This window comes from Ictidomys tridecemlineatus, chromosome 3, assembly GCF_052094955.1.
Source record: "Ictidomys tridecemlineatus isolate mIctTri1 chromosome 3, mIctTri1.hap1, whole genome shotgun sequence".
NCBI classification, from domain to species: Eukaryota; Metazoa; Chordata; class Mammalia; order Rodentia; family Sciuridae; genus Ictidomys; species Ictidomys tridecemlineatus.
The window spans coordinates 17,471,913-17,498,461 of record NC_135479.1 but is presented as its reverse complement, the minus strand read 5'-3'; the positions used below and the strand labels follow the sequence as shown (position 1 = coordinate 17,498,461).

Below are 26,549 nucleotides of genomic sequence, written 5' to 3'. Positions count from 1 at the left end.
TGACACCTTTGTTTACGCAACCTTTATTAGACTCAACCTTTATTAGGCTCGCTCAGACGGGGAGCCTTTTCCCACAATCAACCAATCCAAGCTTCCCTTCCCCCAGCAGGGGCCACAATCGACTCCCACAGCCCCCCTCCCCTACATCGAAGCAGGATCTGGGCCCTAGATGTGGGTGGCCCTGGGACTCTAGCAGCCCATTGGGTGGGGGGCGGCAGAGATTCCCAAGGAAGTCACAGGACTGAGCCTCTGGGGATATTCAGTAGTGCTAGTCCAGTTCTGGCGGCCTGAATTCTTCCTCTTCCAGGCTGAAATCCGAGAGATATTCTTCCTCCCCTTGGCTATACTGCTTCCAAGAGAAGCAAGTGACCTGTAAAACGAGGGCCAGTTAGGTTAACAGGCAGACTACACATTAAGGTTATTTATTCCAAAATGTTGCCATTTGCTCTAAACTCTCTATATCCTATTTCATGTTTGATAATTAATTCATCACTCTGTTAGGCTGGGGCTACCATTGAAATCAATGATGACTCCGAAATTTCTGTAGGAGGGGTTTTAGGCAGTGGGCAATTCAGTCTGAGAAAGGGGGTGTGAATCCGTGTGGACAGCCCTTTACACTGGCATGGGAAAACATCTCCTTCCCACCTTGGCTCATGTAGGCGTGACAACACCACTTTTTTAGAGGTGACTCATGTGCACATATCTAGAGAAGGCAGGATGTTAAAGCCTGCAACTTAAATAGTTTTCTTGAAATACTAAGACTAGAACCCAAATGACTTTTTTTTCAGAGCCCTTATAGTAATCTGTTTTATTACTTATTACCTGACACAACTCTAGTACATAAAGATGTGTCATCTTCTTATTTCCAGTGCCTTGCATATGGCTGAGCACATAGTAATGGTTTTCAAAGTCACCTCCTTAAGGGGTGGATCTGCTCTTATAATGGGATTTCTACAGTCAGTGTGGACTTACTTCCTTTCACATTTCACAGGAACTGAGACTTCTTAAAGTTAAGTTTCCTTAACTGGTTTTATTTAAATTGAACTAAAACTTTTACATGGAAATAACTTAAAATACTGTTTCAGAATGCAACCCACTTCCTCTGCCTTTTCAAAATAAAACACCCCACATTTTTGAAGAGAGTCATATAATTGAAAATCTCCAAATTAATCCCCCCGCCCCCCGCATAAAACATATTTTTGTGCCTCCCCCAAATATCTTATACATAGTAAATAATGCCTAATCTAGAAATTACTTTGGCAACTTACTCCCTAGTTAAGGGCTTTCATATAATTGATTTACAGAAAAATATTCAGCAAAATATTCTACTTGAGTATAGGGAGATGTTGAGATTTAGGTAACACACCACATTTTAGAGGCATAATAGTTCTCAAAGCTACAACACAATCAAAGCTAAGGCTGTAGTTTCTCTGTTGCCAAATCTCTGGGATCCTACTTGAAGGAAAATCTAAAAAGACAAGCAGATCACTTTCTCTAACTCTAGAAAGGGAGCCTAGCTCCTCTTTTGAGTCTATAACTACAGTAGTCCCTTGAAAGGTCTCAATTCTACTCTCTAAACTTCAAACAATGGGTCAGGAAGTCCATAAATCCCCTACAATCAAAAGCAGTTTTAGGGTTTCATTTTTCTAAGAATGATACATGATGAAATGCTAAAGTCTTTCAATAACACTGGTTTCTTTTCTTTTCTTTATGGTACCAGGGCGCTCAACCACTGAGCCATATTCCCAGCCCTTTTTTAAAAAAAATATTTTTAGCTGCCAGTGAATCTTTATTTTATTTACTTATATGTGGTGCTGAGAAACAAACCCAGTGCCTTACACATGCTAGGAAAGTGGTCTACCACTGAGCTATAACACCAGGCCACCTAGCCTTTTTTTTTTTAAATTCTTTTCTTTTGAGACAGGGTCTTGCTGAGTTGCTTAAGGCCTTGCTAAGTTGCTGAGGCTGGTTTTGAAATCATGATCCTCCTGCCTCAGCCTCCCAAGCTGCTGGGATTACAGCAGCCTGTACCCAGCCCACTGGTTGTTTTCAATCATGGCTACACTGACTATGGAACCCCTGAGCTTTCATCTTCACATACTTGAATTATATCATGTAGTTCTTCTTCATTTCTGGCAACTCTGATCTCTTCACTGGGTCTGTATACCACAGCTATTTTACCACTCTCTGAAATAAAGTTACAAGAATTAATTCAGAATTTTTCTTATTCTAAAACTTATTGCACACCATGGTAGCACTCTAATGAGACATGCCTTTGATTTCTGAAAGAAAATAAGAGCATTTCTTAGAAATGTCCTCACCTACGCATCAGTCTTAACATAACTATTTGTTTAAAAATACATAATGAAGTATCAACAATGTTTGGTTAAAAGAATGCTGTGATCTTAGAGATAGGAACTAAGAAATAATGACATAGGAAATATTCGTAAACAAAAATGTACAAATGGTTCAATGATAGTGAACATATTATGTTTGCTTATCATGTAAGCATAGTTCTGAACTTTTTACATTTATAATCTCATTTATTCTTACAATATCCCCCATTAGGTAGGCAGAATTACTAGCCCTATTTTACAATAATGAGATTGCAATTTAGAGATATTAAATACCTAAAATTTGTCTGACTATAAAACCTAAATTACTTTAAAAATCTAAGATACAAGCTAGGCATGGTGGTATACACCTGTAATCCCAGCAGCTAGGGAGGCTGAGGCAGGAGGATCTCAAGTCCAAAGCCAGCCTCAGCAACTCTGTAAGGCCCTAAGCAACTCAGTGAGATCCTGTCTCTAAATAAAATACAAAAAGGATTGGGGATGTGGCTCAGTGGCCGAGTGCCCCTGGGTTCAATCCCTGGTATCCCCCCACCAAATAAAACAAAACAAAACAAAAAACCTAAGTTAGGACTCAAACCCAGGTGTCCAAAACTTATAATCACTATTCTGTATGACAGGCAAGCAAATGAGAAGGAAGACTTGGATCAAATACTTTCTGCATGAGCTTAGGCAAGTTGTTCTACATTCATAAACTGGGGACAATAATATTTGCAGTCATTTTTCTCACAAATATCACAGGAAAATTTGAGACCATTGCTATGAAAGAATTTAGTGAATGAAAGCATTATATGGAAGGTTTTAGATATCCACATTTTCATCCAATTAACTTTCAAAATGAGTTTATTTGCTCATTGAAACTGAAGTACTTCAAGGACAAAGAAGTCTTACCTAAAACTACAATGAACAGTTTCTGGAATGCATCTGATAAAGCCTTCTGAACAGCAAGCTTCTGGGCCTTCTTTCTTTTCATAAGGAATGATAATGGTCCTAAATCCAACCAAAACAAATGGATTTAAAATATGTATTTATAATCTCATTTATTCTTACAATATCCCCCATAAGGTAGGCAGAATTACTAGCCCTATTTTATAATAATGAGATTGCAATTTAGAGATATTAAATACCTAAAATCTGTCTGACTATAAAACCTAAATTACTTTAAAAATCTAAGATACAAGCTAGGCACGGTGGTAGAGAGTTGTGGTAGAGCATTTGCCTAGCACGTGTGAGGCACTGAGTTCGATCCCTGGCACCACATAAAAATAAACAATACAATAGAGATATTGTGTCCATCTACAACTAAAAAAATATATAAAAAAATACATCCACAATTCTGAGATCATTATCCTTGCAATTTTTTTTTTAAAGAGAGAGTGAGAGAGGAGAGAGAGAGAGAGAGAGAGAGAGAGAGAGAGAGAGAGAGAGAGAGAATTTTTAATATTTATTTTTTAGTTCTTGGCGGACACAACATCTTTGTTGGTATGTGGTGCTGAGGATCGAACCCAGGCCGCACGCATGCCAGGCAAGCGCGCTACCGCTTGAGCCACATCCCCAGCCCTATCCTTGCAATTAAAAGCAGCATACCACATGGGTTTTGTTGAATGGCTGTTGTAGGTGCATCCTGATAGGGTCCATTTTCACTGCCCCAATCTAATATGGAAGTTCTTGATGTGCTAGAAGGGATATCCAAGCCAGGAAGTTGACATAAGTCTCACATCACTCAGATTTTAAATGGACAACTGGAAGTTACACTCTGAAAGACCCTAGCCTCCAATGCATCAGGACCGGAATTACACCCTGAGAAAGATTTGGTGGAAATGCAGGGCCTGGTTCCTACCTGTGTTCAGCCACAGCAGCCTACTCAGCTCCACTAACAGCCTTGCCTCTGAGTTAAAACCCTAAGCCTGAGTGTCATAGATTCTAGAAAAACTCAGTTATAAACTGCAGTATCCTTTCTAGGTATCTTTGATTCTTTTTCTGCTCAAGACCCTTCATGAGTAGTAAAAGGACTGAATATTTATATAAGTGTATGAAAATCTTATCTAAAATTAGCTGAGGTAAGTGAAGACCACAAGAAATCTATAGTTGAAGAACTATTTTAGCATAAAGCAAGTTCTCAACTCAAAACTGGAGAAACATTATCTCTTTCCTCTTCCTAAGCTTCTTGGCAGGAGGTCGGTCTCAAATTTTAAATTTTAAGGTTCTGTTAGGTATTGCCCAAGGTGAAAAACTGTATTGTAAGGCACAAAAATTCTTCCTAGGATTTTTAGTAGCTTAGCAAGTGAAGGACTTGATGGGTAGCTAAAAAGTGAGCTTTAGAAAGAAGAGAGACCCTTCTCTTTCCCTTCCCCAACTGAGAACAGACCTTCTTCCTGCTGATCCAAAGGTTCCTCCACAATGCCTACTCCCGGACTCCTGCATGCACAGGATGGCAACACCACCTCTAAAGCACAGAAGAACTTCAGGCTTCGCTTCTCCAATGGTGACTCCAGAGCATCATTTTCCCTTTCTTCCAGGTCAGAAAGCTCCTGAAGCTATTAGGATTTGAATTAAAATGCCTTTCTAGGATTTTTTACTTTTCTTTTTTTCCCAACGCTGGGCCTCACACATGCTAGGCAAGTGCTCTACCACTGAGGTACATGCTAAGCCCCGCTCCCTCCCCATTTTAACATACAGAAATAAAACTAAACTCCAATAATCACAGACTGAGATATCCCACAGCTTCAAAATCAGGTAAGATTTGGATCTAAATTAGATATAGGAAAGCATTTTTTATTAAACAATACACAGACACTGGAGAAAACTACAGACAACACCATTCAGATGATTAAGGTGATTATCATTATTATTTGTTTATCTGGTACTAGGGATTGAACCGGGGCACTTAGTTACTAAGCTACATCCCCAAACCATTTGATTTTTTTATTTTGAGACAGGGTCTTGCCGAATTGCTTAGTGTCTGAGATTAGCTCTGAACTTGCAATCCTTCTGCCTCAGCTTCCTGAGCTGCTGGGATTACAGGTATGCACCACCATGCCTGGAAATTATTATTAATTCTAGGTTGTGGGCCGATTCAAATATATCCACTCACCTTCAGTGGTAGGTAGCCTCTCACATCTCCCTCTACAATACAGTTCAATCCTTCTTTTAGAGTCTAGGATTATAATGTTGAAAGAAGAGTGTACTCAAAGAAAGTCTACAGAGTTTACCTTAATGATCCTTTTTGACCATCCATTGAAACCAAAGTAGTAATTTGCCAGTTTTTGGCATTGTGAACTGTTTAGGGCAAAGGCTTGATGTTGAACTGCCTTATGTCTGGTGCCAAGACGAACCTAAAGTCATAAAAGAGATGCACAAATATCATAACCTGCCAGAGATTTTATCTTGGATACACCTGACATATATTGATACTGAATTCATAGAGTGATTGTTAAAATTAAATGGGATAGAAAGAGGGGTTGGAACTGTGACTCAGTGATAGAGCACTTGCATAGCATATGTGAGGCACTGGGTTTGATCCTCAGCACTACATATAAATAAACAAACAAAAACAAAAAAATAAATAAACAAAATGTCCATCTACAACTGAAAAAAGAGTTTAAAAAAAGGGCTGGGATTGTGGCTCAGCAATAGAGTGCTCGCCTAGCATGGGCAGGACCCAGGTTTGATTCTCAGCACCACATAAAAATAAAGGCATTGTGTTGTGTCCATCTATACCTCAAAAAATGAATATTAAAAAAAGAGATAAAAAAGATTAAATGGGGTAGAAGAAACATTTTAAGTATTGCATTACTAATAAGCCCTAAACAAATGTTATTTTATTATTTCTAAGCCACAGTACTTTGCTTCATCATTTTCAGGACCCCTGATTAATTGGAAGGTTCCTCTGACCTCTGGTGGTGATAAGTGATAATGAAATCAACTAAGGGAGTCCTGCAGAAAAAATATAGAATTGTAAGAGAGCAAAGAAATTTTATTTTGCACCAATAAAAATATGGAAAAATAAATTATTTGTCTACCTATAATGTAGCTCCTGCTTGAGAATATGACTTAAAAAGCAGTTTAGATGAACTGCACTCACCAAGTTACAAACCCATATTAGAGGTGAGACTACACATTCCTCTATGAATGTTACAGGCCACTAAAATGATTAATGGTTCAGCTGTATTAACAATCTTCTCCGAGAATGTAAATACCTCCTAAGTGTTAGCTCTCTAAATTTTTTATATGTAACTGTGGATTTCTTACATTGCATTTCTTAGATTCTCAAATTTCTTGAATGTCTATTTCATTTTTGAAGAGAGTACAGAATATGAATATATTCATAAAATTTTAACAATACAAATAAAGTGAAAGTATTATTCTTTTTAAATTATTTTATTTTTTATTTATTCATTTATTATTTTTTATGTGGTGCTAAGGATAGAACCCAGTGCCTCACACATGCTAGGCAAGCACTCTGCCACTCTACCACTACAACCCTAGCCTGAAAGTATCATTCTTTATTGATTTGTTTATGCATATTGTATCACTAGTCTACAAGTTCCTTAAGTACCAAAGGGACCAAGATCTGATTCTTTTCTCATTCCCAAAACCAAACAGTTATTGGCATTTAATAGAAAAGTGTTGGTCTGCTGACTGACTGAATGAAAGAATTAGTAAGTTAAGAAAAAAAAAATTTCTTTCTTCAACTGAAGCTGCCTTTTGGGAAGGACAAATGAAGGCTAATTTTTATATTTCAGTGCTGCAGGGGAGGCTGGCCTCTATTTAGAGTCACAGTGGTACTTTTCTGAACAGGAAAAGCTCTGAAGGGAGCTTTTTTTGAACCAGGAAGCTTTGAAGGGCTCTAAGCTCCTGGATAGAACACACTACTGACATCTTGGATAACCTTGCCACAGTTCTTGCTGGCAATCATTTTCCTTCATGCCACTTGAGAAAAACCACTCTTGATGGCCTTAAGCCTTTCCTTGATTTTATTTTAAAACATTATTCTCTTTTCTGTATTTATAAAAGGCAAAAAAAAAAATAGGACCTATGTTTACTTGCCAAAACACTAATGAACATTTGTAATTAAACTAGGTAACAATGGGGTGGGGGGGGGCTAAGGCTTTGTGTTAAGTAAATAAATAAATCTAATATGAATGCCTTCTGCCAACTATACATTGACTTATTGAACACTTCTTTCACCATTCCATCAGTGATGGGCTTTACATTGTGAAATTCTCCAAAGTTTATGAGATGGTCTCAATGTCCAAAGAAAATAAAACTCATTATTCACAAAATTATACCAAGTAACTGTTTCATGATCTTTCCAGTACCATCTGTACTGAGTAGTTATGAAATATGGTCACAAGTTAGAAGCAGGTATTTAAGGACAAGATCACAGCCACCAAATTTAAAAGTCTGACAGGTGATCATTTCAATAACAGGAAGTAATTTCAGGATTGAAGAGGGTGTTGAATAGGGTACAGAACTGAAGGAAGGATACCAAGAGTTCCTACTGAGTGGAGTTTCTCAGACTCAATCAAGTTTAAATCAACAAGCAATATGAACAAGAATAGGCAGTAAGGTCAGTAGCAAGCAGTCAGATCAAGTAGCCAATCAGGAACTGAAATGGTCCCAGAAAAAGGAAAGGTGGTTGAATTAAAGTATAATGAGATATTGACCTGAGACGCTAGAAAAGCAAAATGGTTGACACACTAACATGGAATAAGGTTTCTACAATGCACTAAAGAAAATTTTGCCCATCTTCTGGGAAATGAAGTGAGTTCTGATGAGTAGTTTGAAAGTTATGATGAAAACGCATCCCCTTTATGTTACAACTGACAATAGTTTGTTAAGCTCACACATTTTAAATCCACCCAAAAGTAAATATAAGCAGACCTTCTCTGATGGAAAAGTTTCATACAGGGACACATAAAATGACATGAAATTTTATAACAGTAAGTTTGCGTTTGACCTCCAGCTTGCATGGTTATTGTCATGAATCTTAAGAAAGTCACTTAACTGTCCTGAATTTGAGTTTCTTCATCTAAAAACAAATAAACAAAAAAACAGAAACAAAACCAAAACCTGGAACTAAAAGAATGCTGCAAAAATGCTACCCTATTATTGAATTCTACACTTCATTCTGCTGGAGCTAGGAATTCCCCATTTGAACTCACCCTCAATGGAGATTTCTGAAAAAGCAGTTTCCTGTCGCATGCTACCTGGGCTCTTTTGGCATCCCTTGCTGAATAAAACTTAATGACGGCATAGAAACCAGGGCGGGCCACTGCGGCGTTTGGGAAGACCCGGACTGAATATAGAAGGCCAAACCGGGAGAATACTGTGAACAGAGAATACTGTGGGGTGGCCCCACGCCAAGTTAAGTGCATCAACTCTCATGCCCCGAAAACAAAACTGCGTGTCCCCCCGCCCCCCTCCCGGTGCTCCAAGCCCTTCTACACGACCTGTGCAACTCAACACCCTTCACCCTTCACCAACGAGGCAACACTTATTTGAGAAGCAATACAAGGCAACAGGTAATGGTTGTTAAGAGGTACTTCTCTGGGTCGCGGTAAAATCTGCTGGGGTTAATGGGCGGCTGGGGTCCCGTCTAGAGCTAACAGCACCTCAGCAGGGCTCCGAGGCGGGTGAGGGGCTGAAGCTCCCAGTCAGCGGGTGAACGGCTTGTTCCATTCCTCCCTCTACCCTGGCCCCAGCTCACATGCAAGGCCTCGGCCGTGGGTCCAGAGCTCAGCTCCCACACCAACAGGGTTTTGTCACTCTCAGTGGGAACGGTGAAAGGAACCAACTCCGCCATCCTTCTGTCACCGCGCCTGCGCAGCTTAGGCTCAAACAGTTCTGCGCCTGCGTAAGGCATGCCCGCGATATTTTTAAAAGGGGGAGCGTGCAGGGGGCGTGGCCGGATGTGGGCGGGATCCTAGTCGTCCGCTCCCCAGCCTCTTCCAGCGCGGGCGGTCTCAGTGATCAATACTTGATTCCAGCCACACGTTCCCGATGCCCTTCGAAGACTTTAGTGCTTCTCTTCAAGTATATATATATAATTTTTTTGTTGTTGTTTTTGAGACGCTGGGGTTCGAAACCAAGTAGCCTTACGCAGAGTAAGCAGACTCTTTATCACGAGCTACATCCCCAGCCTATTCGAGTGTATTTTTAGGGTAGATCCCTAAGAATGGGCTTACAAGATCAAGTATAGGACATCTTTATAGCAGCTAGTTTCATCTTTACTTGTGGAGCAGACTAAGGTACTTATTGGAACACAGAGTTGTGTGAATGCTGAAAGGTTCTTGTCTCATGCACCTGAAGAGGACGCAGAGGACAGAGGGTGGGAATTCAGTAGTAAATTTACTAGAAGCAAGCAAGGAAAGCTCTCCCACAGCATGGGAAGGGTCCTAAAGAGGGTACTGTTGGATTTTTTTTTTTTTTTTTTGTACCAGGGATCGAAATCAGATCAACTTAACAACTGAGCCACATCCTCAGTCCTTTTTGAGACAGGGTCTGGCTAACGTGATGAGGGTCTCTATCTAGGGATTTTTTATACTATTTTGATGAGGAACTAAACTTTCATTGGAAAGTCTTTATTGTTCTCTTATTCTGATTCGGTTGAAGGTTCAAGATTTTAATTTCTTATTCCCATAGTGGCATCGTTTAATGTGTTTGTTAACCTGAGTTTGTCCTGTACTTGTTCTTTAAAACAGAAGAACTTGGGTTCAAAACAACTCTTCAGGGTTGACTAATGTTACCTTAGTCAAGGAAACCTGGGGCAACAAAAATGTAGGGCACTCAAGGGTGAGTAATGCCTTCTAGTCAGGTGGCCAAAATCAAAAAACAAGTTGTATCCTAGGGTTTTAATCTGGGTTGTGGTCTTACCTCACTTGGTAGTTAGCACTACCTACTGAGCTTGTGAGAAATGACCTCTAGAAATATGATCCTTTAAGAATATTTTGGGGAGTTTTAAATATGCAAGTCAAAGTAAAGCTGACTAACCTGTTAATAGTCTAGTGTGAAATTCTTAAATTCCCAGGTTGCCCTGGTGATTCTGGTGGCATATGTACACTTGTGGATATTGAAATGATGTGAGAAACTGGGTAACAGAATAAGAAGGAAAAATAAATTTAGAATCAGAGTGGGTCTAAATAGGGCACCAACACTGGAACATATTGTGCCTGACAAGTGGTGTACTAGGTGTCAAAATTGGCTACATGTTGTAGTAATAGAAATTTGGTCCTAAGGCAATTTTTTTTTCTTTTTGGGTACCAGGGATTGAATTCAGGGGCACTCAACCACTGAGCTACATCCCCAGTCCTATTTTGTATTTTATTTATTTACTGAGTTGCTTAGAGCCTTGCTTTTGCTGAGGCTGGCTTTGAACTTACAATCCTCCTGCCTCAGCCTCCTGAGCCATTGGGATTACAAGCGTGTGCCACCATGCTTGGCTCCTAAAGCACTTTTTAATCCTACAATGTCAGAGCTGGATACTAAAAGAAAAGTGGCATGGGACTAATCTCACGCACACCTGGGATAAGAAGGGAGTTTATTGTCAGGAGCCTAGAGAGAGGGACAGCAGCAGCAAGCAAGGGAGAACAGCAAGCACCCTTTGAATCTCACCTTTTATAGGCTAGAATCATGGCTGCACATTAGGGGAGGGTTTAGTTTTGACTTACATACTAAGCATCCCCTTATCTTATGGAAGGCAAATTTATTTCTTGGGAACAGAGACAGGCAGTTTTCCTTTCAGAGGGGTGACAGGAAAACCAGCATGTTCCTTTATCTTCTCAAGGAGAGAACAGGGAAACCAGTATGTCCCCATCTCAAGGGCCAGTAAGTTGTGTCCTATCTCTCAATGAGAGAACAGGGAGATCTACCATGTGGCCTGTGCAATGGTTTCATTAATGAGGTTTTAGGCATAAAGTTAGCTAGATGAGATCGAAATAAAATACACAGACTCAGTTACCTTATTTATATTGCTAGGTCCGAGACAGCTCACCTCTCTAGTTCCTACCTCTAACCGCCCAGCAGGGCAGCAAGGATTACTCAGGGCTAGCAGGAGAGAGAGAGAGTGAACACGCTGGGGAACAAGAGATTCAGGGGAGAATTCCATCCAATGAAGGTTGAGGGGGGGCTGCACTCCAAGGTCAGGGTCAGTGATTGGGTCCCCGGGATCAGTGGTCAGGCACACCCCCACACGGATGGGCTCTCTCATCAGGAAAGGGCCTGGAAAGCTTTGACACAGCCAAAGCGCCTCAGACCCTTAACGGGAGCCACCCAACCACGTGTCAGAAATGGCTTCCCACAGGGAGAGACCAGCATGTCTCCAGGCTGGTAGGTTTTATCTTGGGCAAAGTTTCTATTTCTTGGGAATAGGAACAGTATTCATAAAGTGGAGATAGGGAAAGGGAAGATATCTTGGCTGCAGTTATGCTACCAGATAAGACTCTATAGAACAGGTCTCCTGTGGTTTCTAAATAACACTTCTCAGATCTGTGCTGGTCTATGATGTTTTCACCTATCCTCGGTAAAATCAGAAAAGGAAAACATGTCATTCTGAAATTTTGTAATAAAGTATATTTCATTTCCCTACATGTATGACCTCCCTACAATTTTGATGTTAAAAATATTTAAGAGATGCTGAAATAGAGAAGATAGTTATTTTTTTTTAAAAGAGAGGAGAGAGAGAATTTTTAATATTTTTTAGTTTTCGGCGGACACAACATCTTTGTTGGTATGTGGTGCTGAGGATCGAACCGCACGCATGCCAGGCGAGCACGCTACCGCTTGAGCCACATCCCCAGCCCAAAGATAGTTATTTTAGTACTTAAGCATTAACATTAAAAGTTGAAAACCTTTATTTTAGGTTTTTTTTTTTTAAAACACTTTTCCAGTCTGGAAACCATTGAATAATCAACTCTTTTGTCTTATATCTGATGCAGTTAGGGATCAGAGGTAGAGGCTTTAGGACCCCATAACACTCCAGTTTGGTCTGACACTACTGATGGTGCCTATGTGCAGGACATTCTTCTGTGTCTTTGCCTTGTCCCTAAATAGGCTTGACTCCATGTCAACCCCCTCCAAGCAAATTGGATCCTATCCAGAAAAACTTTTTTCTTTAATCATCTAGATTCTAACTCAGTCTGCCAAAGCAACCAAAAATCATTGGTAGCTGGCACTATTTCTGTGGTCCGCCACTACTTTTTCCACCTCAAATACCACAGCCTTAGCCCACCCATTACCTACCTCTAAGCTTCCTCTTTTACTTCAAAAATAGCTGTCTTGGGGGAATTACACAAATCTTGGTACTCTTTTAAACCAATAATTGTAGATTTTATTACCCACTCCATTGTCCATTGTAAGTTTGTGGTTATTTCTGCTTCTCTGCCTCAATTATGAACACCCGAAGGACAATAGTTATGTCTTCCTTCTTCCAGAATCTGGTACACTCCTACTGTAGTAAGAACCCAAATGTGTGTGTGTGTGTGTGTGTGTGTGTGTGTGAATATAAATAAACTAACATATTTCTTGCCCAGGGAAAACCTTAGTACATTTTAAAAACCCTAAAAGTCGCCCTTTTGGTTTGCAAATCAAAGTCAGGAGCAAGGATACTGGGCCTGGGTGGATGCACGGAGGAAGTCTAAGAAAATCATTTATCCCTGGGTTTCTTCATTTTATTTGTGAGTGGGAAGGGAAGAAAATAAAGTGGAGAAAAGAGGAAGAAGTGAAGGAATCCCAGAATAAGGACAGGAATTTTGGAATGACTCCACAGAGTGCCTGCACCCTGTCTTATCTCAGGTGGCATCCTGTCATCCAGTGGGAGAGAGGCCGGCCTGCACAGTGCAACCTCCATTCTAACCTGTGGAGGAAAAAAATACATAGGTCCTGCTTCCCACTTAGCAGTTCACCTATCCCAGTTCCTGGTGAGTCTCCCTGCAGAGCAACAGCAAGAATTCTCTTCATTACTTGCTCTCTAGCTTGTTTTCCAGGCTTCTTTAATTCTTCCTTTGAATTTCCCTTCTCTCTTGTCCTTTCCCTCTTTCCTCATTCAGAATGCTTCTATATTTTCAAATCCTCATCTCCCTCCAAAAATGGACAGTACTGTTTTATAAGACTAAGAATTACTTGAAAAGGAAGGAAAAAAGAAAAGAAAATCCCACGTGCAACCATTGACTCTTTCAGAAAGGATCAGCCTGGATACTCATCAATGTCTCATTTTTTAAGGTGTTTGAGTCTGTAAGGAACTCAGAAACCTTGCAGGGGCAACCATTTACATGCCCAGTTTGAAGCACAGAAAAGGTTAGTGAACGTCTACCATTGAGGAGCTGGAAGCTTTCAGGATGTCTACCCAATTGAGCAGCTCCTACCTGTTGGAAGCTATGTTGTATTGCTTAAATCTTCCTATGCCTATAGCTGATTGGACCAAGGAAGAGCATCCATGGTCCAAACTGAACCAATCAGATTCTCTGTCGTAGAACTTGGACTAGGACTGAGCCTAGCCACTCCTTCTAATTGCTTATGACTTCAGCTCATAAACTTGGAACTTTGATAGGCTTGTGGATGGGGGCAGAGGAAGCAGGTCTACATAGAGATTAGTGAAGTGAACGCACCAACAGACACAGAAACCTGCCATGGAAAGCTTCTGGCAGTTTCCAGTCCTAATTGCATTCTCTTTCTGAGGTCTAGCTTGCACCCTTTCAGTGGGCTCAGTGAGACACCTTCTCCTATCAGAATAAATTTCCCTCAGCTAGCTCAAGTTGTTTTCTGTTACTGCAATCAAAATAGTTTTGTTCAGTGTGATATCAGAGAATGGACCAAACCCAAGTCTTCTCAGATTTCCAAGCCAGATCACTATCCCACATTTTTCTAGACTTCTACAAGAAAGTGCCCCCAGGAGCCTCTCCCATGGCCTCTTTCTCTGCCACTCCTCCTTCTTGGGGTCCTGCCCATTATTCTCTCCTCACCAGTTCCTCATCCCCCTTTGTCCAGATATAATCTTTTTTGCACAGTTGATGCTCGAGATAAGGTCCGGTTCCAGCAGATCTGTCAGGGGGAAAGAGAACATTTGTTAAGAGTACAGAGGACAATCACAAAGATGGACACAGATTCTGGCCTTCCTTGCACACCTGCCACCTGGGCTTGAACTCATCCAGATTAGAACTCCCTCCCAGGGTTCTTTTAGACGCTCTTATAATAACTACTAGAGATTGGGCGTAGCTGGTGCTGTGGGCAGGAGAAGCAGGAGGGTCACTATTTGGGCCTGTCCATTACCATTCTTCCTAGTCAGGGTAGATGGTGGTTCCCCCAAAGTTTTCAGGGTTTCCAGGGAAAAGAAATACCAAAAGAGGCAGCCCAGAATCAAGGTAAAATCCTGCCTAATGAGGGAAACTCTTATTTCTTAGAACCTAATATTTCTTTAGGTGGAGATTCCAGAAATATTAGAGTAACAAGGAGGAGGTAAGGGGCAGAGTCCTGGGCCTTGTCACGTCTCCTGGATCACCTCTGAGGTGAGGAGTTTACACTTGGCCTTTGGTCAGACTGGTATCCCTGCATACTACTGAAGGGTTAGACTTGAGCCTTCAAGCCACAAGTTGCATTCAATGCCATTCTTCTTTCAGAGATGATGTCTCACTATGTCACTCCAGGCTGGCCTCAAACTCCTGAGCTCAAGCCATCCTCCTGCCTCAGCTTCACAAGTCGATGGGATAATAAGCATCCCATCACCTCAGGTTCAGTTCTCCCTTTGGTCCTCAGCTTCCTCATTTGTAAAGTGGGAATCACAAACAGTTTTGAATGGAAAACTGGCATGGAAATTTGGATAGAATGAGGTAAGCATGTAAAGTACAACCAACTTTGGCTGCTTCAGGATCTATAGAATCCTTTGACTGGATGGGTAACAGGGCCAGTAAACCAAGCCCCTGCTCAGTAAAGGGATTTCCTGACTCTTAGAACTCTCTAAGGACGTGCCTAGGCTGTGGGTGGGAAGAGAAGTCCTGTGAGTACAGCCTGGGCTCCTCTCTCGTCCCTCCCACCCTGGGACCCAGGCCAAACCTTCACAGTCCACGTGGCAATAGTTTTCTGAGTGACTCTGATAATTGTTGCACCAGTAGTGGCTGTTGATCTGGAAGATGCCGTAGTCAGTGCTGCCATCTGCATTTTCATTTATCTTTGAGACGTTGAACTTGCTTTCCACAAAAGCCAGGCAAATCCCTTAGGATGGGGAAAAGAGAATCAGGATTTAGGGAGGACCTAGCTGAGTGGGAGAGAGATGGCATAGAAAGGAGGACAAGGATTTGGAGGAAAGGAACAAGATCTGGGATGCTAGATGGAACTGGAGGGCTGGAAATGATCATGGGCATCTCATCTTATTCTTTGGTCCCTCCAGCCACCCATCAATATAACCAGCCATTCATTTTCCCTACTATACACCCATGCTTTCTGATTTCTTGAGTATCTACTGTGTGTCAGGAAATATGCAAAGCCTAACAAGGGAAATTAACTGGGTCAACTATAGATGTTGCTTTCAAGGAAATTTTAGTATAAGAATGATAATATGTACCTAAAAAACCACAAAGCAATGTAAAAAGAGCAAGTGTTGCAAGACAGTTGCACAAATTCCAGACCAAAAGGGAGATGTCCCTGCCACACAGGGACATGAAACCTTTGCACCAGCCATTTCCTGTGTCTGGAATTTTCTTCCTCTGGCATTTGGTTGATCAGATTTTCCATTTCATTAAGCACTGCTCAATGTCACTTCCTCAGAGAGTCTTTCCTTAAGTTCTCCATCCAGAACAGTCAGTGTCACCTGTCATACACCCTACTGCTTTATTCTTCTTCATGCATTTATCACTACCAGATGTAAAAGTGTGTGTGTGTGTGTGTGTGTGTGTGTGTGTGTGTATAGGGAAGCAGATTTGTTTGTATCCCTAGACTCTGAAACAGTTATTGATATATAATAAGTGTTCAATTAATTTTTGCATGAATGTGAAATGCTGGGAAAAGTTTCCTGGCTTTGAAAAGAAGAACGAGAGAGAAAGAAAGATCGCTAAAAAGCATGGCACTTACAGTCATTCAAGGAGTAACCCTCATATCCATCCAATTCATTCTTGTATAGCACCCTGGCCAACTCACAGCGATGCATGCGAGTGGCCTGATTTATGACAAGGAGGCAGCAGGCCACAGTGATGCGCAGCACCCTGGTCATCCTCAGAGGGGAAAGGGTGCCCAGTAGGGCCCACAGGTCTTGTCTCACAGACTTTTTGCTGGTTTTCACTTTAGAACCTGGAGAATCTGGAGAGAATAAATTTCCTTGCTCACTGTCTATTCCCAGTCTCTTTCCTTTCATCTATTGTTTTATAAATATATTTTAACTTAAAGATTTACAAAAAGAGACTCTAATAATCCTCCATGTACCCATTTCTCAGCTTTGACAGTTAAAAACCATGGCCAATCTGATTTCCTTTGTAGGTCGTCCTGTACTGGACACTTAGGTACCAACCACATTTGGGTCCTGCGGCCAGGAGGGAGATTGATGAAAACTATGCTTCATTGGCATTTGTGCATGTCTATTTGAGCATGTCCTTTCAGAATAAGAGTTAGGTAGGACACTGGGGCTGGGGTGGTGGCTCAGTGGTAGAGCGCTTGCCTAGCATGTGTGAGGCACTGGATTCAATTCTTAGCAGCACATTAAAAAATAAAGATATTAGGTCCATAAAAAGAAAAGAGTTAGGACACTGGATGGTGAGTTCCTCCCCCACCCCTCACCCTTAGACACACACTCTGCCTTATGTGGGGTGGGCTGGTTGAAGGTTCGACCCTTTTGTTTCCACTCCAATGTGGTGACTTAAAGCAAGTCAGAGTGATATGGTTGTTCAAATAACCAGACTCACACTGGTGAAAGGGCTTTGGATTCACACCACCTGCTTTCAAAGGCTGGGTTGCTGTGTGACTTTGGCAATACAGTTAATTTCACTTATAAAATGAAGATATGTTGATACTTACTTAATAGGGAAGACATTAAATAAAATAATAAATGCCCAGGTCTTGGTTTCACATTTCCCACAAAATGAGCCCAGGATTCCTAGGAGTATGGCAATTCCTAAGCTAGAGCAGGAAAGGGTATGAGATAATTCTGGAATGTCTTGAACTGAACAAGTAAGGAAGTGCTCAAAATATGAATTGAGGCATGTCACATAGACTTAAGGGCTAGCTCAAAGGGCCATCGGCTGACCAAACCTTGAACAGTGTTTTTATATCAGCTTCATTGAGCTGTAAGGCACAATGGATAATTAATTTATTGAAAGTGTACAATTCAATAGATAATTTATCAAAAGTATACAATTCAATTCCAGACATATGAAACTATTATCACAATCAATTTCAGGACATCTTTATCAACCCCAAATGAAGCCCTGTACCCATTAACATTTTGTAGCCATCATAGATTGGTTTGAGCAAGAATTATCAGCAGGTGCTGAGTTTGAGAGGCAGGAAGCTTGATGAGGAACTGGATTAGACCGAGCCTGGAGACAATTCTTTTACTTCTCTCACAGCCCTCACCCCAGAGTTGCCGATTTAGCCAATAAAATTACACAATGTCCAGTTAAATTAGAATTTCAGGCAAATAACAAATCGTTTAAGAATGTCCCTCGCCACCCTCCCCACCCTGACTCAGAGGCTTCCCTCAGAGACCCCACTCTTTGAGCCTGGGAAGAAGGGGGCTCCAGGTCTACCCATGAAGTTCCCTCTGGGTTCTCTCAGAGAAGACAGTGGCCCTAGAACGCGGGTTCCCACCCACCCCTTCTGAAGCTTACCTCTTTCCCGCCCCTCTCTGACCTCGGGTCCCAGTCTCTGCCCAGGGCTTTCTGTGAAATCTAGAGAACCAGGCGGTTTGGAGCAGGAACCTCTTCCTCACCAAGCACACTCGAGCCCCCCCTGGCTAATGCCCCTCCTTGTTCTAAAGAAGTCAGGAGCGCTGGCAACTCCAGCCTTCTGGAACTCCGGTTCTGTGACATCATAATTGCCCTGGAAATACGCTGGTTCGAGACACGCAAACTGACCAAGCTTCAGGCGGAAATGGCAGATGGGCCTGGGAGGAGAGGTGACAAGTGTGTGGGAGCCTGCTGGGCCACACAGGGCTCCATCCTTCTGCCTCCCATCCTTTCTGGGAATAGGACCACACGGGGGAAACCCCTTTCCCCACAGGTGTTTTTGGTGGGAGCTACCAGTCATAGGATCCTGCCTCCTTGGGGTTAAAAAAATGGTCTGTGAATCCACATATTTTGAATGGAAACTACGTGCAGCTCAGCTTCTCAAAGGAAGCCTTAGGGTGCAGGGATAGAGGCTGGTAGTTTTAATTCCTGTGGATACAGCCTACATCAGAGGCTAAGCCTCCATGAAGAGACAATAGCATCTGGGCCAGACTCGGAGTCCATCCTTTCTAGAATTCAAACACACCCTTCCTTTTCTGCAGCTCTGAGATTCAATAAATAGCTCTAATATTCAATAAATATCTCTTTTTTTTCATAAACAAGTTTGAATTGGGTTTCTGTCACATGCCACCAAAGGAGACCTGCCTATTACAGCTGGTTATCAGGTTAGCCATCTATGAGATGGTGAACTAACAATATATCACCTCTCCATGAAGGTCACAACATCTCTCAGTGTCAGTTACCAAGGAAGTCTGAGAATTTTCTCCAACTGTAGCAAAAAAAAAAAAAAAAAAAAAACAAAAAACTCTCAGAAAGAAAAGCTGAGTTTTTCTCTTTTTTAATATTTATTTATTTATTTGGCGGACACAACATCTTTGTTTGTTTGTGGTGCTGAGGATCGAACCTGGGCCACAGGCATGCCAGGTGAGCACGCTACCGCTTGAGCCACATCCCCAGCCCAAGCTGAGAGAGTTTTGTCACTAATGGCCACTCAACCTCAGAGACAGAATGTTAGGATTTATGTAGAGTAACGTGGGCTTCTCAGTGGCCATCTTCCTAGTGCTCCCCATAGGGGGAAGGGCAAAGGCAGCCAGGGCAAGATGGTGAGTGAGGAAGTCAGGGTCAGGCCAAAACAAAAGAGCATGGAGAGGGTTTTCTAATGAGATCAACTTCCCGCATGTCTGTGATCCCAGCAACTCGGGAGGCTCAGGTAGGAGGATGGCGAGTTCAAAGCCAAAAAGATCACTTCTGTTGTTCAGTCTGGGGCAAAAGGCAAAAGGACCTCAGCAGATTAGTGAGGCACTTAGCAACTTGGGGAGACACTGTCTTTAAATAAAATATAAAAAAGGGCTGGGGATGTGGCTTGGTGGTTAAGCACCCTAGGTTCAATCCCCAGTACCAAAAATAAATAAATAAAACAAAAACTTCCTGGTCAACTAACTGCTTGTGGACACAAGCTGGGGACCCAAGAAGACAGATATTTCTGTACTTGTGTCCCTATGCGGGGGGATCAAAGAAAAGAAAAAAAGAAAATAGATGCAGGAACAGAGATGGCACCAATCAGTAATAGTAAGGAGAGTATGAACATGGAAGGGATATGGAAAGGAGGAAATTCCAGAGACCATAAAAAGAATAGGCCAAAACTTCCCCACCAGACTCCTAGTTCCGGGACCCCTTCTCTGGAGAAGTCCCTTATGGTCACTTTTGCAATAAACCTGCTGCTCGCTTGCTATCTCTGTGTCCTGTTCTTCAGTTCTTTGCTGAGTGGAGACAATGGACTCAGCACCCCTAGACTGTAACACTCACTTCCCTTCTCAGCAGGGCAGTGAGTGATACCCCTTTATCCTGGGGTAGGAAGTCAGGGGAAGCAAGGCGGAGGCAGAACCCTAGGGAAGATGGGTATCATTTTATGAGGTACTGTTTATGGTCAGAATTCTGCAGGTGCCTCAGATGACGCAGATAAATTTATCCTTGTAAAATTAGATCCCCTATCAAGAGGGACAACTCATAGGGCCCAGGATACCTGCTGTCAGGCCTCTCTGCAGCTTAAAATCTTGGGGGTGATGATGTCAGCACTTGAAGAGGGACCAGAGGGCCCCACCCCACCCCAAGGCCCAGCATCTGTGACATACATGAGCCCTGGGTGGAGTCCTATACCTTCAGAGAAGTGGAAAATCCAAGCTGGCACACAAAGCTCAATTCTGGATGTGCAGCCTGGGGTAAAAGGACAAATGCAGGCCCCAGGCCATCTGTCTAAATATTTACAAGTTACATCAAACTAAGGGACCAATAAATAAAATATATTAGGTGTTCATACCCTGATGGATTCTGAAGGGATCTTTAAAAGGATACAAATTGTAATTGTGTATCAAGCTGTGTTTGCAAATGACATAGTTAGCAAAATGTCAGATGACTGGATTTAGGGTTTTTTTTAATAACTTCATTTTATTTATTTTTATGCAGTGCTGAGGATCAAACCTAGTGCTTCACATGTGCTAGGAAAGTGCTCTGCCACTGAGCTATACCCCCCAGCTTGGATTTAGTTTTTATTGCACATGTCTGAGTGCTCTTTTATGAGCTGATTGTGTTGGGATAAGCAATAAAATGAAGATATATGTAATTCATCAATATTAAAACTATTCCATAAGCCGGGCACAGCAGGCATGCCTGTAATCCCAGCAACTCTGAAGGCTGAGGCAGGAGGATCACGAGTTGGAGACCAGCCTCAGCAACTTAGTAAGACCCTATCTCAAAAAATGAAAAAAAAGCTGGTGATGTAGCTCAGTGGGAAAGCACCTCTGGGTTCAATCCTCAGTACCAAAAAGGGAAAGGGGAAAAGAAGAATAATGTGTAATTTATTTAATGTTACAAAGTTTCCCTCAGCTTACGTTTACAACTGAGGCAAAACTATACTAAATTTTTTAGTGCCTTCAAATCATGAATAGGAGCACAAAAACATGCAGAAATGATAATCTCAGCACTATTAGAAAATGATACTTCATTCATGTCTCAGGTACTTGTTCTTGTCAGAAAAAGCTAACACAATCTATATGATTCCATTTGAACAAAACTAGAATGTGTAAACTGATCTATAATGACAGAGAGCAGAGCTGTAAGTACTTGGGAATTGGGGAAGTAGGAAGGGAAAGGAGGGGGTCATCAAGGAGCAAAAGGAAACTTGGGAAGAAATGGATATGTTCACTATCTTGATTTTGATAATAATTCCAGGCATGTCTATATGTCCCAAGTTATCAAATTGTACTCTGTAAGTTATGCAGTTTACTGTATATCAACACCTCAGAAAAGGTACTTAAAATATTTAAAAATTAGTATTGTTACACAAAATGAATCTTGTGAAAAGGAAGTTAAGGGTTGGGCAGAGTTGAGAACCCAGCATCAGGTAGATTGAGAAGTGGGAACAAGCTCCTCCCCCTGCCCTATCTTTGGGTCGATATCTGCTGTGCAATTCACTGAGAGACTGCTAGAGGGCAGAAGTGGTCCTTGTACAGAAAGCAGGGGCTGCAGGGCTTCAAATTTTAAAATTCGTTCCTCTGGGCTCCCTAACTTAGGAGGTGGATATTAAACACCCCCTTTACTCTTAGTAGAGCTGGAATTTGAACCATCCTCTCTTTGGTCCTGATTCCACCATATTGATCCCTCAGCACCAGGAGACCTCCTTGTGCTCCAGTGGGGTAGCCGTCATAACCCTGGGTCTGTTACCCACAGGGCCAGCAGGGAGCAGTTGGAGATGGCACTAGGGGGTTGTGATTCTCCAGGTGCCTTTGGCAAGACTCCTCAGTTGACCTGAAACCCACGATTGTGAAGCAGGACAATTTCCAGGATCAGATGCTGCAACCTAAAATTCATTTTTAGAAGGGAAGGAGAAAGGAGAGAAAATTTAGTGGGGGCAGAGGAGATGATGGCAGATCGGCAATGGAAGCCTTCCAATGAAAGCACTTGCTAACACTGAACACCAGTGCTGGACACAGGGAGTCATTTTACCTTCACAGTGCTCTTGTCAAATAAGCTGCACGGAGGTTAAGTAACTCACTCAAACAGCTAGTAGGAGACTTCAGGAGAATTTGAATCTAGGTTTTACATTGATTTGTCAGCTTAGCTACTACAATATAGTACACACTTAAATGGAATGGTCCTTCTCAGTTCTTTGGTTCATGTGTTAAACTGGTTGGTGTTGGTCGCAGATGGTGGATGTTCTAGTTTAGCCTTCTGAAGATAAAGCCTGTAATGCTTCAAGAGAAGGTTAAGAGCCTGTGATGGTCCAGGAAGGAGGTTCCCCTTTCCACCCCCTTGCCCCTGTTTGTGTTGAGTATTTACAATGTGTGAGGTTCCATGCTAAGGTTGATACTTTAACAGTGATAATAATTGAAGGGCAGGTGGGCCAAGGCCAGCAACAAGGAGTTAAGGGACAGGTGACATGCAGCTATGTCATGAACATGTGATATTGTTCATTTGTGCTCACAGGAATTTGTGAAAAGCAGCTAAGATCAGACCAGGCTAGGATGCAGGCCCAGGAATGCACCAGAAGCCCTTGGGTATCAGAACAAATATGAGCATCCTGGTGAGCTGTTAACTGGCCCATAGTCCATGGGTGGGTGAGTCCTCCAGCCGATTCTCTCCCTTCCTTCCTCAACTTTGGAACAGTCCCCCTGAGAATATGCAGTTTGATGCTCCAGGCCAAGTGCTCCAGGAAAGTGTCCCCTCCTAGTCTGGATTCTGCCAAAGCCAAGGGCCCTGGGCTGGTGCCCACCATGCCCTCTCTGGGCCATTTTATTCCCACTAGACACTGATTGGGACCCATTTTATTCCCACTAGCCACCAAATTAAGGCTCCTGGGCTCAAGTGGGAAGACAAAGTAAAAAGGAGGCCAGAATGAAAAGACATCCTCACAGACCCTTTCTTCCTTTCATAGATGGGAAGACCAGGCCTGGGCAAGGAAGGGAGTTGGCAAAGGCCCCCACCGTGGGCAACTTTATCACATATTCGGTCAGTGGTTTTTTGTTTTTGTTTTTGTTTTTGCCAAAGAGCATTTTTTTTTTTACAGATTGATTAAATGAAGATCCAAATAAGAAGCACACATTATGATTGGTTGATTGTACCTTAAAACTCTTTTAATCCACAAATCTCTCTTTCATCTTTCTCTTTTTCCTTACAATGTGTTATTTATTTAGTTATTTTGGGGTACTGGGGATTCAATTCAGGAGCACTCAATCACTGAGCCACATCCCCAGCCCTATTTTGCATTTTATTTAGAGACAGAGTCTCACTAAGCTGCTAAGTACCTTGCCATTGCTGAGGATCCTCCTGCCTTAGCCTCTGGAGATGCTGGGATTACAGGTAAGTGCCACCTACAATGTATTATTGAAGTAGCCACGTCACGTATCTTGTTGATTATCTGCCCTCTGGATTTTGAGGATTGCAAACGTGTGGCTTCACATATTTCTCTCTTTTGCATTTCTTGGCAAGTGTTAGTTGCATCTAGAGGCCTGATCAGATGAAGATTTTCATTTTGGCAACATTCGTTCATGGTAGGTGTGTTCTCCAGAAGGCATATGGCTAGTGGCTTCCTTTGGTGACATCACAAAAGGATCATGGGCACATCCTTAAAGGAAACTCCCCCCAATTCCCCGTGAACAGCTCCCATATTTGGTGGCTGTGCCTGACACTCTTGTCCTACAGCTTGTGCTGGAAGTTCTGCACCAGGTCTACCATTCATCCCGTTCTTATTCCCTGTGTGTCCCCAATGACTACAGTAGACACTTGATGAATACATGTTGGAATGAGTAATTAATGATGACGTCAATGTTTCTGGACGTCAGGAACAGGCTGCTCCCACACCACGAGCTAGGGAAGATACCACAGGCATGAACCCTGCCCTGGATGTCCAAAGATCAGCCAACCTGCCAGAGCCAGGACAGGAGCCAAGGGTATAGGGATAAGTAGGAAGGGCAGGGACTCCAGGAACCAGATCCAGGCCTGCACTCCACCCTGGCAAGGGGCAAGCCCAATAACACAAAGTCCTGCAAGGTGACAGGCAGCGGGGTGAAGGACACCAGAAGGTGGCAAGGTCTACACTGAGCTGGGGCAGGCTCAGACCCTAGTGTCGGAATGGAGGAAGTCAGGCCCCTTAGCCTCACACTGGGCAGGTGACCACTGCAGGACTCAGGTCCAAGGATCAAGTCAGAAGCCCTGTGTGTTAGTTAGAATTGAGCTGGGTTGAAAGGAATGGGAAATCCCAGTTATCACTGACTTAAACAGGCTAATGCTCATTTCTTTCTTCATCCCAAGAGTCAATCTCGAGCCAACAGGCTACCAAAGGAAACAACAGAGAGAACATTAGCCACTCTATCTTGTTGCTCGGCCATGCACAGACATGATTCTATTCCACGGTATAATGTGGCTGCTGGAACTCAGCCTTGCTGTGACATATTCCAGGTTGAAGAAGGAGTCGCAGAAGGAGAAGAACACTCTTCTTGCTCTAGGGCAATTTCCAGAATTATACAAACTACTCTACTTACATTTTATTGGCTGGAACTGAGTCACATGGCCACACTTGACTGCAAGTTGGGAGGATGGGAAATGTTTTCATTTCACACAACCATGAACCTACCCCCAAATCAAGAGTCTGACAATGAAGCTCAGAGAACATACCTCCAGGGACTCCAAGTATGATTCAAGGCAGAGGTCAACAGGGGAAGCTGCCGCTCTCTCCATCCCTGCTGTCCTAGGTCCTGGGGCTTGGACTTGGGCAGGATGAGGCCATGGGACTCCCAACAAATGCAGCAAGGGAGGAGCTGCCCCCAGCTAGGGGCACAGCTGTTCACAGAACCCGCTCCTGCAGCCCCAGCGCGCATTCTGTAGCTAACTAAGCACAGCATCAGCTCAAGAAGAAGTGTCAGCAGGGTTGGTCTGCTTCATTGTCAAGGACAGGCACAGACTCAGAGGCCAATAGCTACTTGACGCTGTGGAAAGCATCCCTAGGATGATGAGTCAGGGACAAGACCGTCTTTTCCCAGGAGGCAGTGAAGTGGCTGGTGACAGCTGCCTTTTTTCCTTTGCTATAAAATAATTTCAGATGAACACAGTGGCACCCACCTGGAGTCTCAGCTACTCGGGAGTCTGAAACGGGAGGATCACTTGAGGTTGGACCAGCTGGAGCAATACCGTGAGATCCCATCTCAAAATTACAAAAAGATAAATAATAGGATAGCACTGCAAGGGACACATGCCTGTAACCCCAGTGGCTTCGGAGGCTAAGACAGGAGGATGACAAAGTGGAGGCCAGCCTCAGCAACTTAGAGAGGCCCTAAGTAACTTAGAGCCTGTCTCAAAACATAAAAAAAAGGGCTGGAGATGTGGCTCAGTGGTTAAGCACCACTGGATTCAACTCTTAGTACCAAAAAAAAAAAAAAAAAAGAATAGAATATACAGATAAGCAAAAAGAAATAAATTCCAAATTTCTCATAGTCTCAGCTGACAAAACTGACCACTGTCATTGCTTCTGCATTTATTGTTCGTATGTGTGAATCTGTGTATGACATGCATGAGAAATTTACCACAAGAAGTGATATAGTACACACTTAGATCATTGCTTTTCTTCACTTTATAGTAGTATATAGAAGACATCTTTCTATGTCATTGAATATTTATCTACCACAGTGACTCTACATTAGATCCTCCCAGGGAAACTTTAAAAATATTGTTCCCAGAGTCAAGTTTAATTAATCAAGGGTGAGGCTGGGTTTTGGGATTTTAAAACTCCCCAGGTAGTTTCAGTGTGCAAGCTACTGTGCTATAGCCACAAAAGTTCATATAACATAAAATTAAATATTTTAAAGTGAATAAGTTAATGGCAACTAGTATATTCACAGTGTTGTACAACCACTACTTTCAGCTAGTTCCAAAACACCTCATCCCTCCAAAAGGAAATGTCCTATGAAGAGATACGCTGCATGTACCTCTCTCCCCAGCCCCTGGCATCTACCAATCTGCAGTCTGTCTCTTTGAATATAATTTACCTATTCTAGATATTTTATATAAATAGCATCACACAATATGTGAGCTATACTGTCTTGCTTCTCACATAACACAGTGTTCGATTTCACCTTTTCCAATTTAGTTCTCCCTGGCACTGCTCCCCAGTCTGTCACATGTACTTGAAAGTGGCCAGGATCATTGTGTCCAGGACATGATCTATTGTTTGACCATTGTATCAGTCACCTTTGTGTTACTATAATGAAATACATGAGGCAGG

At 42.4% G+C, this 26,549-nt stretch overlaps 2 protein-coding genes across 6 annotated transcripts; both read right to left on the bottom strand.

The window, feature by feature from the left end:
• Positions 1 to 22: 22 nt before the first annotated feature.
• Rdm1 (RAD52 motif containing 1) lies at positions 23 to 9,205 on the bottom strand. Of its 5 annotated transcripts, XM_005328145.5 has the most exons (7): positions 9,064 to 9,205; positions 8,519 to 8,698; positions 5,564 to 5,686; positions 4,720 to 4,888; positions 3,243 to 3,341; positions 2,102 to 2,187; positions 23 to 370 (listed from the first exon to the last, which is right to left on the bottom strand). In XM_005328145.5, the coding sequence occupies exons 1-7, from the start codon at positions 9,157 to 9,159 to the stop codon at positions 269 to 271; spliced, it is 855 nt and encodes a 284-aa protein (XP_005328202.1). In that variant the 5' UTR covers positions 9,160 to 9,205; the 3' UTR covers positions 23 to 268. The 5 variants fall into 5 exon arrangements, 3 of the variants coding, with proteins under 3 accessions (XP_005328202.1, XP_021584029.1, XP_021584030.1); XM_021728354.3 differs by lacking the exon at positions 2,102 to 2,187; XM_021728355.3 differs by lacking the exon at positions 8,519 to 8,698.
• Positions 9,206 to 13,025: 3,820 nt separating this feature from the next.
• Positions 13,026 to 16,551, bottom strand: Lyzl6 (lysozyme like 6). The gene is made up of 4 exons (XM_005328148.3): positions 16,413 to 16,551; positions 15,399 to 15,557; positions 14,312 to 14,390; positions 13,026 to 13,206 (listed from the first exon to the last, which is right to left on the bottom strand). The coding sequence occupies exons 1-4, from the start codon at positions 16,549 to 16,551 to the stop codon at positions 13,137 to 13,139; spliced, it is 447 nt and encodes a 148-aa protein (XP_005328205.1). The 3' UTR covers positions 13,026 to 13,136.
• Positions 16,552 to 26,549: the final 9,998 nt, after the last annotated feature.